The sequence below is a fragment of the Mesitornis unicolor genome, unplaced genomic scaffold, assembly GCF_000695765.1.
Source record: "Mesitornis unicolor isolate BGI_N332 unplaced genomic scaffold, ASM69576v1 scaffold11669, whole genome shotgun sequence".
NCBI lineage: Eukaryota > Metazoa > Chordata > Aves > Mesitornithiformes > Mesitornithidae > Mesitornis > Mesitornis unicolor.
The window spans coordinates 15592-32960 of NW_010209433.1; the positions used below are offsets into that span (position 1 = coordinate 15592).

The 17369-nt window shown below is 37.3% G+C and overlaps 1 protein-coding gene across 1 annotated transcript in view; it reads right to left on the reverse strand.

Annotated features, from left to right (window-relative positions):
* Nucleotides 1-615: 615 nt before the first annotated feature.
* TTK (TTK protein kinase) overlaps nucleotides 616-17369 on the reverse strand; it is a 22451-nt gene continuing 5697 nt past the window's right edge. Inside the window, exons 5-21 of the mRNA XM_010192880.1 lie at nucleotides 16494-16602; nucleotides 16331-16406; nucleotides 16151-16248; nucleotides 15039-15138; nucleotides 14215-14338; nucleotides 12786-12967; nucleotides 12527-12663; nucleotides 11186-11312; nucleotides 10016-10108; nucleotides 5950-6107; nucleotides 5706-5857; nucleotides 4353-4477; nucleotides 3970-4050; nucleotides 3074-3250; nucleotides 2263-2353; nucleotides 1865-1962; nucleotides 616-705 (exon numbers count right to left, since the gene is read on the reverse strand). Coding sequence (XP_010191182.1) covers nucleotides 616-705; nucleotides 1865-1962; nucleotides 2263-2353; nucleotides 3074-3250; nucleotides 3970-4050; nucleotides 4353-4477; nucleotides 5706-5857; nucleotides 5950-6107; nucleotides 10016-10108; nucleotides 11186-11312; nucleotides 12527-12663; nucleotides 12786-12967; nucleotides 14215-14338; nucleotides 15039-15138; nucleotides 16151-16248; nucleotides 16331-16406; nucleotides 16494-16602 — 2018 coding nt within the window. The remainder of the gene's footprint in view (nucleotides 706-1864; nucleotides 1963-2262; nucleotides 2354-3073; nucleotides 3251-3969; nucleotides 4051-4352; nucleotides 4478-5705; nucleotides 5858-5949; nucleotides 6108-10015; nucleotides 10109-11185; nucleotides 11313-12526; nucleotides 12664-12785; nucleotides 12968-14214; nucleotides 14339-15038; nucleotides 15139-16150; nucleotides 16249-16330; nucleotides 16407-16493; nucleotides 16603-17369) is intronic.

Here is a 17369-nt window from a genome sequence, read left to right on the forward strand (position 1 = left end):
GAAATTTGAAGAGCACATTGGATTTATAGTGGCATTTATAACAGAACAAAACCAGTTTTATTCATACGACTCTTCTGAACAACACTGGTGCTTCCACCATGTCACATCACCACAGGAAGAGCTCAGAAACTGGATGACATTTACACGTATCTACCAGTATTGCAACCGATCGCTCATACACACAGTGTTCATTTCATAAGTCATGATCAAAACTGGTATTTGTTGGCAACAATAATACAGCATAGTACTGTGTTCATGTCACAGGAGATACTTGCATGTTTTTCATGTACACCATTTGGTATTTTAGGAACTTTTTTTGTTTTAGCTGGAAAAAAGAGCTTGAAGATTCTCATACAAGTTTTTGTACTCCAGACACTGTAGCTCTTCGTAAGTAACAAAGACCATGATGACCACTGGAAATTGCCACTGTTCAATCCAAGTGACATGCAAAGAGTGAAACTGTCCACAGTGAAAAACATTCAACTACATTTTTTAATGATCTGCAAGCATTATCAGAAGACACAAAGAACATTTTAAAAGTGAACTTTATGCTGAGTGTCCTTCTAAAAGCTAGCAGCACAAAATATTTTTTGAACAGGCCAGGTATCTGTTTCATCATTTTGTTGTCCACGATTTCTGACTCCCAAGTTTTGCAAATGCTGATACATCGAGACTTTTACCGCTGTTGCACTGTTCATATAAAGTCTAAAAGTTAAAAACACAGGTATTCAGGTGAACACAGTTGTATCACACATGAATTCAAGCTATATATTTTTATAACAAACATTACCACTTGAAATAAGACATCACATACTGAAATATTCCCAACTCCATACTAAAATTTCTCTCTCAATTCAGAAAATAAAATTATACTTAAGACAGCACAGTTGTATCAGTTGTAATGCAATGTAGTGCCTAACAGAAAACACACACACTGACTTAGCGTGAGTAAAGGTAGAGAGCTTCACAAGTTGGCAGAGAACAAACTAATTGCCAAGGCTTGAAAATCAAGTCTACTCCATTAAGTATTTCTGATGCGGAAACACCAGCACGGAAGAGATATTTGCATGTTCAGGGAGAGCAAGTGTTATAACAAAATGGCAAAAAATCAGTAGCCACAAACAGCCACAGCACAATAGTGCTAAAAGAACAATCTCTTGTTCACCCCCATATATTTTTTAAAAAAATCAGGTATTACTAGCAGTGTAAGTGTAAATCAACTTTTGATTTACTTTAGGCATACTGAATTTGCCTTCCTTCCCATTAAAGCGGCTTTACATTCCACCTCAACAGATTCCATATTTGACCACCATCACCTCTTCCAAGAGACAGGTGGAAAGACCACATTGGTGAAGAGTTACCAAGCTCCTCATTCAGGCAGGAAAACAGGAGGCTGGAATCACAATACCTCATCATACAGGCACTAATTTACACATAGCAATGCATGAACAGTTCAGGATGTAAGAACAGTTGCAGTCTAGAAGCTTGCACACTTCAGATCGATTTAGATCATTTCTCCATGATGCTTCTTAAATCAGAAGTCTACTTCTAATTTAATCCTACTACAGGTTTGGGGCAGTTTAAAAGCAAAGCAGCACAGTAAGGACTGACTTAAGAGAGGAGCTGCTGGGGATTTGGAAGTAATTCAATACAGATAAATTGGGAGGCGGAAATGAAAGAAAAAGCTAAAGAAAAAATAAAAATCGGATTACCATCATCCTTTCAACCCTTCCCACTCAGAAGGATGTGGAGAGACTCTGCATGTTTGCAAACAAAAGCACTACGCAGCTGCGATTAAAGCTCTGATGTATGTACACATATGAACACGTACTACCATACAAAACAGGAAAGAAAATTTGCTTACTCTAGCAGCTCTAGAAATAGAGTTGGGGGAATTCAAGCCAACAAGCTGGCCAAGGATACGTTTCATTTCCTCCGTTGTTCCTTTCGCATTTGGAACACCTGCAGTTAATTTATAAATTAAACATAAGTTTAATTATAAATAATGCTAAAGTTGTATGTACAAATTAACTATGTTTTAACTACGTATAAATTACCAGTGCAGTTTGTAGGAGGTGTATGAAGTCAGTTTTGAAATGAGTTGAAGAATTAAAATATGAAAATCTTTTCTGAAACATACATAGGCACCAAACAATAATTGTTGGGCCAGCAAGTGAAAAGTACATGCAAGAGTAAAGCATTTTGTTTTCTGAAATAGAATTATAAACATTATTTAATAATGATATTTTAAAATAAGTGTACCTCTTTGACACTTACTTTGAATTTGAACATAGGGATGTATCAGCAGCTCCGAAACAGATATCCTTTGTTTAGGATTTCTTATCAAACAACGCTGCAAGTGAAAAAAGAAGAATGCTTCGCCTATAAATTAAGAATTTTCCTAAGAATTAACAGTGAGGATATTTAAAAGACCTGTTAGATGCACATCAGAACTTCTTACTGCCAAACTACATACTCAGAAAGACTCAAATCAAAATACAACAGATTAACCTAGTTGCCTTCATTAGCAATTATCTTCAGAGCAAAGTTCAGTATCCTCTGTTCCTGAAGCAACAATGTCAGAAGAGGTGAAGACCAGAACCTACAATAACCTTTTATTCTGAATGACACAAAATTACCCTGAAATTTGAAAGTTAAGGAGATGTTTCTAGAATTCAGTTCATTACCTGCTAAGCAACACATTAAGGGCTCAAGTAAAAGTAGGTCAAGTATCAAAAGCAAATATACAGGGTGAGGGAAATGGATGGCAAATACAAAAAAGCTACTGAATTTCCTTTGGGTTGTTCAGCCAGAGGAGCTGAGCCAGACTGCTTTAAGAATTTACTTGTTTATTTACCACTGAGCTGAAAATAGACTTTTACTATGGAAACTATATGAAGCAGCATTCAGTAAGTCTTCTTCTGGAATAAGGTCTGCCTCTCACTACAAGTAGCAGTGACCATTTATTTGTGAAAAAAGTTTCTCAAGCACAACTCCTTCAGTTGAAGAAAATATGCTTTAACTAAAGAAGTTGCCACTATTCGAAACAAAATAAGTCTTAAGGGACAGTTACCTTTAGCACGTCTTGAAGATCCTTCTCAGCAATATCTGGAAATTCTATTTCATAACTAGGGTCAACAATAGCATGCAGTTTATTAATTGGATTCGTTATATGTTGAAATGGAGTCCTTCCATATGTCATGCAGTACAAAATGCATCCCAATGACCACACATCACTTTTGGGACTTATCTGTTATTAAAAAAAAACAACAACAACAAAAAGATTAGTCCTCACTTAAGGAATATAATTGTCATATAATTGTACAGTCAATTTTTGGCAGAATAAAGCATAAGCAGCTGCATAAGCAGCCCAATAGGCAACCATTAAGGAAGGTCCATCATGTGGAAGGTCCTCCCAGAAACACCCCCAAAAGCTCCATCCTGGAGTGATTTCAGTGCAGAGAAGGACTTGTCAGATGCACAGCATGGTGGACCCTTAACATGCTCAGAAGACTTTTGTAACATTAATCAACCATCAGTACAGCCTCTGATACATGAAAGGCCGCACGCATTTAATTGTACTTTATATTGCTGTTATTAGTGTGAATGGTGTTGAACATAGTGGAAAACTGTTTTATTGCTCCATAAAACTGGATTTTAAAATATCTTTATTATCAGTTTCGATATCATATTATTATTATCAGCTACTCTAATGCCCAAGCCTGTATCCCTGTTTTGCTTTCAATTTTACTCATTAATTCAGCACTTTTTTTTTTAAACACCATCTGCAAAATGCTTTTAAGTAGTTGAGAGGAATAAGCTTAACCTTCAACCTCTGCCTGCCATCATTGTGGCACAATGCATTTCCTTGTGTTCTAGTTTCAGTGGAAGATTGAGAAAACTAAGTCTCAAGATACATGCCCGAGTTACTTTTAACATGAAGGGAATAGAAAAAAAAAATCATGTTACCTTAGATCGAGATTTCCCATTTTCTCCATAGGAAGACATATCTCTTATTGCCTCAGGTGGCATATAATTCATTGTGCCAACCTAGCCATAAAAAAGTAAAAACATTCCTTTAAGTGAAGCAGGCCCTTAACTTACTTGATAGAAAGTTAAGATTCTTTTTTATCTCAAAGCACTGAAAAGCATCTTAAAAACTGTTTCTACTCATGCTAAAGGCCATTGTTATTCTGTTCAATAAAAACATCTAAAAAAATCATATATACGCATATTTATACATACAGATAAAACCATTCAGCATAAAATTTCAGTATAAGTTACTACATTAATCAACTCAATCAGCAAGCACTTTACAGAAAAGTGTACATTAAATTTCCAGAATATTTCACCTGAGAATCTTTAATGATGCTTGTCACATCTGGCTGCATTTGGTTTGCAATGCCAAAGTCAATCAGCTTTAACATTCCATCAACTATCAGAAAGTTTGCTGGTTTCAGATCACTGTGAATGATGCCTGTAAAACAGAGTTTAAAGTCAATCTGGGTTTAGTCAATTCAAGTTACAACTGAAGCATAACGTTTCTTATTACACATTCCCATAACCCTTGTAGAGAAAGAAGGTGCAGATCAGCTTTATCTGGCCAAAATAAAATTATTCTTCCCAGATTTCATATAAGTGTTTCCTTTTCTTTTTAAAGAGTTTCTTTTTGTATGAGTTTAGAGTTTGGTTATTACTTATTCAAATCTGCAGGCGCCCCAAACTAGCTCAAGTAGACGTGTGTTGCACAGTCACTAGCTGTATGTGCACACTGCCAATGTGAACTGGATTATCATCCAGAACTGCTGTTGTGGATTATTTCAATGGCCCGTTCACTCTTGTATCTTTCTCTTTAAATAATTAGCTAGGCAGGTAGAATGATATTGCTTAGTCTGACATTTTATGCTTTCTGATCTCAAAAGGTACCACAGGACTGACCTCTCACAAACCCTACTTGTAGGATTTATTAAGAATTTTGGTTATCCATGTAATCAACCAATCCATCTTTACATTTTGTTAAACTGTTTCAAGGACACATCGTGTAGTATGTAGCCTGTGTTTTAGTAGTTTGTTCTCTTTCTGTATTATTGAATGTTCTAGTGTTCGTGTGCTGTGAACAGGTGATGTTCTCTGCTATATGTACAGGTCTCTTCGCTTCTTTTTCCTTAAATAGGAAAAGGATCCAAATCTGCACTCTCCTTTATGTTACCCAGCCAAATAGAATATAGATGTATGCACTTCAGTTACACAGGTAGAGATGAAAGGAAGACCTGAAGAACTGTAAGAAAAAGCTAAAGCACTATGTCAAAGTAAAGAAGACAAAGATGTGTAAGAGCTGTCATAAACATCAAAGCTTCTTTGGAGAGGATAAGTGACTGAAATTTGGGTTTAAGGGAGAACAAGCAATACTGGGAGCATACAACAGTATAATATAGAAAATATTATTTTATAGCTTTTGCAAGGAAACAGAAGTATTATACAACAGTGATACTTTGAGATGTCTGCGTTAGCAAAGTCTATCTTTGCATCAAGATTTACTCCTGTCTTGTCTCACTGAAAATTTGTTTCACAGTACAGTAAATACCCATCTTTGAAGTTCACTTGGCTTAGACCAAAACTAAAAGCAGTACTACCTCCAAAATTTAAACGCATCTATATTATCTCTGCCATAACCTATACGAATACCTAGAATTATTTAAGAATACCATATTCATGGATTGTATGAACAGCTTCCAGCATATTTTTCCAATAACTCTTCCGTTCCAATGGATCAATGGTTTTTTTCTTTTTGAGCCAGCTGTTGAGATCAATATTTCCGCACTCCATTACCATGTAGATATAATCATCAGTAATTTCACTAAAAAATAAACAAATATACTTATGTTAAAGTTCAAGGCAACTTCTTCATATCAAAAGATACTAGGTTTAATAACATTAGCGGTTACTCACTAGCCATAAAGGCGAATGATCTTATCACTATGTTGCTGCAGTTTACTCAAGTGAGCAATTTCATTCTTATAGCTCTCGACGGTCTGCTGATCGGCTTCCTCGAGATTCACATATTTGACAGCATACAGCTGCTTCTTTTCATTCAGTACCTGATACACCTGCAAAACAGCATCAGCTAATAACTTCATTCAATCCTGTGGTACTTCATCTCACCACAGCCAAAATTTCAAAGGAAAAGAGTACCTTCTTTACAGAGAAGCAACATTAAATTTACAAAGAAGTTCATACAAGTAGACATGAAGAAAAATGATGAAAAGCCACCAGTTATAACAGAAACAACCCTCTTGGCATTACATCGTATTTCACCAGACATTTGATCACAAGTCTGAACTGTTCCTATGACAAAGAATGCAAACTAACACCCCGCAGAGATGAAAGGGTTTGATCTGCCACTGCACTTGCATTTCATCACACCAGAATGATCTGGAGGTTGGACCACATGGCACATGAGAAGAGGCTGAGAGCACTAAGTCTGCTCAGTCTTAAGATGAGAACACCACAGGGAATCTTCTTGCTGTTTTCAGCTGCTTAAAGGGAAGGTGTGAAAAAGATAAGACTCCTCCTGAAGTACGAGAGGAAACAAGCATAGCTAACAACAAGGAAAATCCCAGTTAGATATCAGGAAACTATCTTCATCATCATGTAGTCAAAGAGGTGAACAAGGTGTCCAGAGAGGCTGCAAAACCTCCATCCTTGGTGATGCTCAAAACCCAACTGCAAGAGACCATGAGCAACCTTCTCTATTTTGGCCTTGTTTTGAGCAGACCATTGGACCAAGTGACATGCAGAGGCCACTTCCATCTTACCTTGTTCTACAATTGTATGCTGCTGACACAGAAAGCTTTTTTCCTGGAGGTCCCTGCTGACTGGAAGCTAGCCAATGTTATTACGATTTACAAGGGGGGGAGGGATGACCCAGGAAACTACAGGCCTGTTAGTCTAACCTCAGTTCCTGGAAAAATTACAGAGAAGATCATACTGGCTACTACTGAAAGGCATTTAAAGGACAATGCAATCATCAGGAACAGTCAACATGGGAAAAGGGAAAGTCCACTCTAACTAATTTGATATCCTTTCATAAGGTCACCTGCCTAGTGGATGAAGGGAATGCAGTGGATGAAGTTTTTCTGGGTTTTAGTAACGTTTTTGATACTGTCCCTCACAGCGTCATCTGGACAAGCTGTCCAGCTGAAATTAGCAGGTTCACTGTGTCCTGGGTGAAGAACTGGCCGAAAAGCAAAGCCCAAAGGGTTGTACTGAATGAGGCTACATCTGGCAGGCAACCGGTCACCCATGGTGTTCCTCAGGGTTCAATTCTAGGGCCAGTTCTGTTCAGTATATTTATCAGTGATCTGGATGCAGGAGTTGAATACATCATAAGCAAGTTTGCAGATGATACCAAGGTGTTGCTGACTCTCCTGAGGGAGAAGAGGCCTTACACAGGGATCTAGGTAGATTGGAGCATTGGGCAATCATCAGTAGGATGAAATTTAATAAGTCCAAGTGCTGGATTCTGCATATGGGGAAGAGAAACACCAGGCACAAGTATAAAATGGGAGAGATGTGCCTGGAGAGCATCCCAGCAGAAAGGGATTTGGGGATGCAGGTTGACAGCAGGCGCAAGGTGAGTCAGCAGCGTGCCCTGGCAGCCAAGGGGGCAAACGGCATCCTGGGGTGCATCACACACAGCATAACCAGCCGGTCAAAAGAGGTGATTATCCCACTGTAGTCAGCGTTGGTGCAGCCTCACCTGGAGTACTGTGTGGCCTCACCTTGAGTTCTGGGCCCCACTATTTCAGAAAGATGTGAATGTCCTTGAATGCATTGAGAGGAGGGCAAGAAAGCTGGAAGGAATGTCCTATGAGGAGCAGCTAAGGATGCTGGGCTTGTCTAGTTCAGAGACAGGGGAGGTGACGGGCAACCTCTTTGCTCTCCACCGCTTTCTGAGGAAGGGGAGAGGGAGGTGCTGATCTCCTCTCCCTGGTATCCAGTGATAGGACATGTGGGAGTGGCTCAAAGCTGCACCAGGGGAGGTTTAGACTGGACATTAGGAAGCATTTCTTCAGAAAGAGATTGGTCATACACTGGACCAGGCTTCCTAGGGAGGTGGTTGAAGCCCCAAGCCTGTCAGTGTTCGAGGCATTTGGACAATGCCTTAAATAAGATGCTTTAACTTTTGGTCAGCCCTGAGGTGGTCAGGCAGTTTGACTGGATAATCCTTATAGGTCTCTTCCAACGGAAGCATTCCGTTCTTATTCTATTCCGTTATTCTCTAATTTGTTACTCTCCGAATTAACAGAATCACACAAGACATGCAACATTTTGTTTCCCATCTCTTATGACACACCCAGACTGTTTCTTTGAACTCTAGAAGACACACAGCTGGATTGCTCAGTACCACTTCGGTTCTATTGGTCCCTGCACATGCAAACATTAAATCAAAATAAAAGTAGGTACAAACAGTCAAATACAAGTCAAGTCTAAATAAATGTTTTCAAATTTTTGAAATCTAGATATACAAAGATTTTGGAACAAACTTCTAATCCTATTCTCCATGACTGTTTACTGGGCTGTAAGATATCTGAAAAATCAATAAAATACACAAGCTGTTGACAATATTTGTCACTTTTAAAGATAGCACCTCTGCACTCCTCAGTTTTGCAGAGGAGGAAGCCTATTTTAGCTGAGCATTATGATTGCAGCACGAGAGCTTAAGCATGCTCCATTCAAGCTACTGATGAAATGGTAACTATTAAATATTTTTAGTTTTAAAAACTGAAAAATCTATAAAACAAGGTCAATCTTAAGTACTATCTCAGGTACTTAAAGTGAGTTAAGGAAAATTCATTCATTTAAAAACAAAACACCAGAGGATTTAGCGGACTGAATTTAAAGAGCAGATTAGAAATACTCTGTTCTAAAACTAGCTCTAACAAAGCTTTCTGGGCATTTCTTGGCAAGTCAAAAGGATACTCTGAAAAAAAAAAAGCTTTAAATAGGAATGCTATAGTCTAATTTAAGTATCCAATTTATATTTCACTGTTTGCCTCAGATTAACCAGAAGTAACCATTTCACTTTCCATGTGCTGCAGACCAAGTATTACATGGGCTGCTACTGAGGATTAACCAATGTGTGCACATACCCAATTTCCCTTAGACAATTCTTAGGCTGTCCCTGTGACAGTGCTCATAGACAGAAGCATACACATGAAACAGGAGTGGGAATCAAAAGAAATCATACAAAAGAGAAACCTAACTCATGCCAAACTGCTCATGTTGTTTTTGTTGTAATTCTTTATGTTCTGAATGAGAGATTTTGCCAAAACTGTTTCTCAAGCTCCTATGACCCCAATTTCCTTATAAAAAGCAGCTCACTCACCACTTCAGTCACACTTACACTCCACTTCTCACACAAGTTACACAAGACTTCAGTAATAAGGCATGGTCTGTCTACTTCAGGAACTTTCAGTCAACCTCACAAGCCACACATTTCCCAACATTGTAATGCCCTAAACAACAATCTCCCAAATTAAGATGCACAGTAACACTGCAGCACATCTGACCACAATGTGCTGAGTGCATCGGTTCAGAATTTCTGTTCACTGTTTATTCTTTACTTCAATAACCCCTCTTTATCTACCCACTATTTTCACTTTCTCTCTCCAGTAAAATAAACAGTACTGTTCTTAACATCCTGTAATAACTGAAGCATTCTTTTCATAATAAGACATTAATTCAGTTATTGCTGGCTATCTGAACACTCAGATAAAACAGCACTGTACTAAACCTAATCTGTGCACTATGTTTCTTCTGCATCCATGATGGATAAAGTCTAAGCATAGCATTAAAACCACAAATTTCTAGATTCTCTGGGTCACTCAACGGTTTGTTCACATTAGCAACAGGCACTCCTTATCAGATGACTTAAACATGTACAATAACAAACAATACAACTACTACTGTGTATAAATGAGTGATTGTCTAAAAGGACAAAAAAGCATCTTACCTTACTGGAGCCTCCACTACCTATTTGCTTTAATATTGTATAAACTCTTCCTTTGATGGCAAGACACTCATGTGAAGGTACAGAAGCTGGAACCTGTGTACATACAGAAAAAGTTTTTTAACTATAGGTATACATGCAGTAGAATGTGGTAGAGCTCTACTTTTTTAACTTAATATGTTTTAAGTCGTCTTGGTCTTTCTGAACAAGATCAAGTGTAGTAAAGCTTAACTTTAAATAAAATAAATAAAATGATCATCACTTAGCATCATCATTACACTCCTATAAAAGATACCAATGCTCTTCACACTGGAAATCAGGAACAGGGTGTTCTTCAATAAAGCTTCTTCAGATCATTAGAGACACCTCCCTCTTTACAGATAATGTTGGAAACCAGACTAAGAGACTTTCAGTGACAGCAAGTAGCATTCAAATCACCTACCGCTTTATTTGAAGCTAAGTACCGCCCAGCAGACTTCAGTGCTGTGAAGGTGAAACTGCCCATATTGCCCATACCTGCTACACCAAGCTGTAGAACAGCCACAGATTTTAAACATAGATAAATATAAATCCTCTGGTAGGAATCTTAAACCTATACCCCAATTCTATCTACAGCTGGGAAGACTCGTACCTGAATGTGCAACCCATCTAAAGTAATCCATTTTTCACATGATTTCAGGCTACTGTGAATGCACCAAAATCTGTGAAATCTAACAAAATGGAGAAGGAATGTAATTCTTCATTCTTTTACCTCCCTCAGACTCTTATAGTCTCTAAACACACACTGCTGCTCTTTCTGGGTACCCCATTGTAGTGGGTAGTACCACTGTAACAGCTTAGCAGAACAAAAATTGTGACTCCAGTTCTTGCCTCTGTCATGAAGTAGGACCTAAAAAAGGCTTAGATTTCAGACTTCAGAGCTTTGGGATTTTGACACAACTGAACCCATTTTTCAAGAGTTGACTTATTTTACCTAAATCCAGACACACAGATAGAGAAAGTTACTTTGAGAATAAGCAATACAGATCACTCTCCATTACTGATTCTGAAAGATGAACAGCAACTTTAGATTAAATACATATACACGCACACACAGATGGATGTATTTAATCTCAAGTAGTGTCCAATGAAAACTGTACTGAAAAATAGCTGAAGAAAGGCTAAAATTCTTACCCGCAAGCCAACTTGATTTTGAAATGGAGTTGCTGGAGTAGGTGGTAGGAAATATGGCACCTGGCTGTAGGGAGTAGAAATTTGACCTCTTGGTGGAAAATCGTCCTTTACAATCGGCGTTCTGAAACTAAAGGAAACCACGAACAATACCTGCATTTAATTGTATTTTTTAAGATTATTCTAACAATGAAGTTGAAATATTCAGTGCTTCTTGAAAGTTAAACCCTATTGTCTAGGAAATGCCCAAGCCACTGTTACGTTCAATAGTTAGCATTAAGACCACTTCAACTTCTTGACTTAAAAGTCCTTTAGAAGCACACTTAAACATAGCTAGGAAGTATTTCTTAAAACAGTAACTAATTAAATCCCCATCTTCAGACACTAGCTGGCACTTTCCACAAACCAGAAAATGAAAGCACCATATAATTAGAAGAGCTGACAAGACAGCAAGATAGTCTGAGCCACAGTTAGTTTTCTTTCTATTATTATTCTTTAGTCAAAGCCTTTTTAGTTTGAGACTTACTGATCACAAAAGCACTCAACAATTCTCCATGTTTATTATGTGCCGTACAAACTGTTTATAAAGAGATTTTAATTTTTAAAAGTGTCCATATTATTGAAGTTTGGAAGAAGCAAGAACAGAATCTATTCCAGGACCACCTACAAGTTCCATCATGAGATGATGGGCTTTATTTATATCTTCTAAGATATATATATCTTTATATCTTCCAAGTTCTAAAGCTGCAGAAACTTAAGGTCCTACTAACAGGAACACTGCTTACTCATCATACAGCCTTGACCTGTATGATTCATCCTGGAGACTTACGAAAATAGTAAGTAATCATATAATTAGAAGGATTTATCAACATAGGCACAGGGATTTATGCCTAATGTAAGATTGCATTAATAAACAAAAGCTAGCATTTCCTAACCTGAGTGCTCGATTCTGCAAGCCTTTAGGTTCCTAACACTTTTTTAAACCCACAAGCATTTGCATCATGGGAACCAGACTGATATACAGTTACCAATCTAAAAAGCCTGTCAGCCCCAAAAAACAAGACATCTGAAAGAAAGCGTCATGTAGCAGGGATAAAAGAAAGAGATAAATGCTGTAATAAGGACTTATTGATATCATGGTGTAGTTCCAAATACTGAAAAGCTGACAGGGAAGACAAAGTGCCCTAAATACAATCTGAATCTTCAATTCAGGCACTTGACATCAAGTGTTGGAAACAGTCAGAAATCTTGTTTGTGATGTGAACAGAAAAGCTTAAGAAACCCTGTTATAAACTGCTGAAGTATTTCCAGAGACTGACTACCATTCCCAAAGTCATGGCTTACCAGTCCATGTAGTCATTACATGTGGTGCTTGGTGTTCCACAAACACTGGATGGATCACTTTTCTTAGACACGGCACCTGCTGGTGATAATCCTTTTGAAACGGGATAACCAGATTGTTCAAGGCTTGACTGTTTTTCCTTCAGAGGGCAAAGCAAGGTATTATTCCACACAAGGAGACAAATATAAACACAGAAATCACTTTTTCAACATGAAAAAGCTGCTGCACCTAGAAAACTACTGCATATTCTTGTTACTTTACCTCTCTATAGCAGCTTTTCTGTGCCACTTCTTGAGTTGGCCACTTTTTTTTGGCATTAACACAGTTCAGTTTAATCTGTTCCAACTGCCTCCTATAGCTTTCACCAGAACTACATTGTTGCTGTTGACTTTCCAGACTCCTTGGCTCTGGTATCTTCAGCTCTTGATGCTGGACTTTATTTTCTGAAAAATAATCACATTATTAGAGACTTGATATTTAGCACTTGAAACATTTGCTGGCAGATTTATCCCACAGCCTCTAGAAGAAGTTTACCTCATTTTCTATACCAGAATAAATGAACACAGTTGACTTACTGTAATTAGGCATTAAAAGGCATTAATGTAATCTTCAGGATTCATATTCAGTTCACTGTAAGGTGGTCTCATGCCACCCCTATTTCTGTCATGAGGCAACTTCACACAATAGTCAAACTCCATGCATAAGATAAATATTGAAGTAGAGTTTAGGTTATTTCTGGAATATGTCAAAAATATCAGTTCTAAAATAAGTTTAAAATTATTCCTCAAGATTATGATAATAATGCAGTAAGAATCTCTGCTGTTCAAATGATAGCAAGACTCAGATTGCTTTAAAAAATATTTCTAAAAATTAGAACCATTATCATGTGCTATCTTTACAAAAACTCAAGGAGCACAAGGAACAAATACACTTAAGGCTGAAACACCATGTTTAAAGCAAGAGCATTTACAGTAATCAAAAGCGTAACAGGGCATTTGATTAACAGTGACATTTAATAAGCGTCTAAAGATTATATAATGTAGTACAAGAGTCATTCACGTGAACAGAGGGTTCCTGTAGTACAAGTTCATAAACCGGATTACACTGAGTATAAGGAAAGAACCATGAAAAATAATTTCTCTCAGCTGTTTCTCTCAGCCAACATCCACTCCTTTTTTTGGTATAACCTACCACTGTTACCTGATACACTGTCAGGATTTTTTTTTTTTTTTTTACACTCAGGCTGGCAAGTCTTAACTTGAAACCTTGCACTGTTGCTATTTCAATGCCTATTTATGTTATGTCAATTGTAAGAGCTAAGTATTTGCAGTATACATTGGCATTTTACTTCAAGCCCAGCACTCCATGTTTTTGGACAATATGGCAGTGATTACAGTGGGAGGTTTTGTGGGTTTTAGGCTGTTGGGTTTTTGATTTGGAGTTTGCTGGTTTGGTTTGTTGGGTTTTTTGTAGTTTTTTTGGTTTTTTGTTGGGGTTTTTTTTTAATCCTTTCACAGATACCACTCAAATGCCACATTTTCATTAAATGCTCCTTCAATTGCAAGCAAACCACTTTTCCACTTTTTGAAGAATATTTCGCAATGCTAATTTTTTCTTTTAAATACAGAACAGAAAAATTTCAATGCTTATTCTATTTCAAATTACTGAAACATCAGACAGTAAGAGTTACCTTCTCTTTTCATGGCAAGACTTGTATTCATTTTGGTTTTCAGAGTTACAGATGAATTGGTAGCTGTTTCTAAGCTGTTCTCATCCAACATCTGCAACCGTAAAGAATTTTTCTCTTCTAAGGACTAAAGAAAACAAGAAGCATCTTATAAAGAATCAAAGTGTCCAAAGACATTTCCTTATGATAATTAATGACTGACACACCACAAAGAAATATCCTTTAGAAAACAGTGCAGGGTACACAGACAAGTTTTACTGATCCTATTTTTAAATCCATCAGCACTGAATTTCCATCATACAGTTTCTATAACAAAGATCTAACTGCTTTCTATTCGTGCACTTTCTTTAAGGACACAGGGACATAGGACATGAAAATGCAAAGCATAGCTCAAAATTAGTCTCTATCAAAAGCCATAATTTACAGCTCCGTAGAGCACTTAATGAACTCAATTAAATGGACTGCATTGAATTAAGTACTTCCCATGATAAAACTAATGACTACAGGAGTTTTCAGATGTAGTCAAGATGAAACCTGATTATCCCCTTTATAAATCATGTGACAGATTTCTAACAAGCTCCCCTAATTTTCTGCCATGAGATGTATTGTTCAGAGAAAGCCCTTTCCTAATACCTGATTATGCATAACAATTTTCATATTTAAAAGTCACAATGCATGTTTTTACTCACAACTGATTACTTATCATATAGGAAAATTCTACCTTATTTCTTTCTGGAATGGAAAAAAGTGTTATAATTTTTCCTTTCTAATGCCATAGGACAGCCAGGTAGAGTTCCATATATCTGTTTTAAAAAGATTTAAGTTACCTGCAGGTCTCCCAGGTCGCATGACTCACCACCAGTAGATTTGGATTCTGGTGGTGGGAAAGGTGGAACGAAGGGTGTACATTTGGAGCTGGGTATTTGCCTATGGAAATAACATTGTTAATTACATCACCAACATATAATGGTTTGCCTTCAGTGAACCAGATTAAAAAAAAGGCAGTTGCATGAAGACTTTTGGCTACCTATTTCAAATATACAGAAAAGCAGGTCCACTGACAGTCAAGTGAGAAATGATACCAAAAAACCTGTACCAATGCCAGCATCATCCCATGAAGTGGCAGATGATTTAATTGGTTGCCCTCCATAGAAAACAGTAATTAACTACATCTAGGATCCTAAAGCCTAATGGTGTGTTCCAAAGTAAATTTTGAAATACTAATAGAACAACACTGTTATGTGAAACACCTTATCCAACTACTTGCACAGATTCAGAACATTGGACTTTAACTTCTGAGAAGCCAAGTATGCAGTTTTTACTCCAGCTACATATTTCTCTCAAGTTCCCATTTCTGCATGAATTTAATCCCACAGCAATAAGAGAGGAAGAAAGTTAACATAACAGACTTGATGAGGGGAAGCTTTTTCGTTTCCGTTTACTCTCATGCTATGCAACAGTCAGTAACACACAGCAAAGCACTATTTTAGTTGGCAGGTTCTTCCACTGCTGAACAGTTATTCACAATAGAATGAGCACAACCAATTTCTTAACAGTACCATTATCATATAGATTGTGTTAAAAATGAGGATTTAAAAATCTTTTGGAAGTCAGAAGACTGCACTATACCTAACTTTAGGAACTGGAATACACAAATGCAGAGTTATTTTGAACGAAATTTATTTTTGCCTTAGTCTCTATTTCTTCAGAGCCCACTGATTAGCCGCAACAAGAAAATGATCTTTGCATGCTCTCATACAAAGTATCTGAGGAGTAAGACGGGGGTAGGTTATTGCAATACCTACACCAATTATAATGACTGTTTGTCAGTAATCTTTAGATCAATTTTAACACTAACATATAACATTTCTACTATCCAAAACACTGTTGATAAGGAGTATCAAGATCTGTTGTGCTGTAGATAACCACATAACCATACCTCTTTATAACACTGGCTGTAAGCGGGACATCCATCTCCTCCTCATCATCACCAGCATCAGTTACTAAATTAACAGGAACTCTCCCAAAGGGGCAAGCCTGAGAGCAAATTGAAAGTTACCAGATGTGTAAAGCAGAACAAAAAGTTCAAGATTTTGAAGCAAAATGTTACATGTTCTACCTGGGTAGATTTGTTTCGTGGTCTCAGTGGATTGTGGTAATTAACTAGAGCACCAAGTTCCTGCGACTTTTCCTCTCTGAGGGCAAGAAGAGAAAAAAGAGTGTGTGTTTGGTTTTGATTTAAACGATGTTTTAAGAAATGAAATAAGAAATCAAGCCATTACCCAAGAAAATGTCTGGCAACAGTAGAAGAACTTTCACCAGATTCATTCCTTTTTATGCTTCTGTTATTTCCAACTATGCTCTGAAGTCCGGACTCTTGTACACTTGATACTGTGGGTAAGTTAATCAGAATTATTCAGATAACACTGCAGACTGTTTGTTTCAAAAGAAAAGAAAATGTGCTCTCATAATAAGTGAAATTTAAAAAATAAATACATTTGCAGTAATTTAGTATCAATTACTGTTTTCTACTGATCCAAATAGACATTTTTATACAAGATAATTCAGGTGAAAAAAGAAAAAGCCCAAACACAGACTTACCAGAAGGATAAGCACAAAGTGGCCTGTAACAATTGTTAGAGATATTAGCTATTTGTTTTATACACAGCTATAGTTTATCCAGGCAATCTAACTTCTAACTGAAAAGTCTCACTGTTAATCTCATCCTATATGCAGGAGGAGTACAAGCACCAAAAACATTGGTTTAAATACTATCTTGGAGGAGTGAGGAAGAAACCCACACTTTGAGAACAAGATGATTTTCCAAATCTACATTGAGTTTAAATCTCCACTCCAAAGCTGCACCAAAAGATGTTTCTGCTGCTTGCTCCACAGGGACTCCCCATCAAGAGGTTTAAAACTGCTCACACATTTGGATTCTTTAGTTGTTCATGCCAATTATTTATCAGCACACGTGATGATGATACCCACACCTAAATAACTAAAATAAATCCTAAATTAAGAATCAAAACTCAGCTTGTTTCAGAAGTAGTATCTAAAAAACACAACTGTCTAGACCATCCTTATGAAGTCCCTGCTACTGCAGAGGCCCAAGATATTGGTAATATTCCTGACGTGTCCTGTTCCCCTCCTGCTGA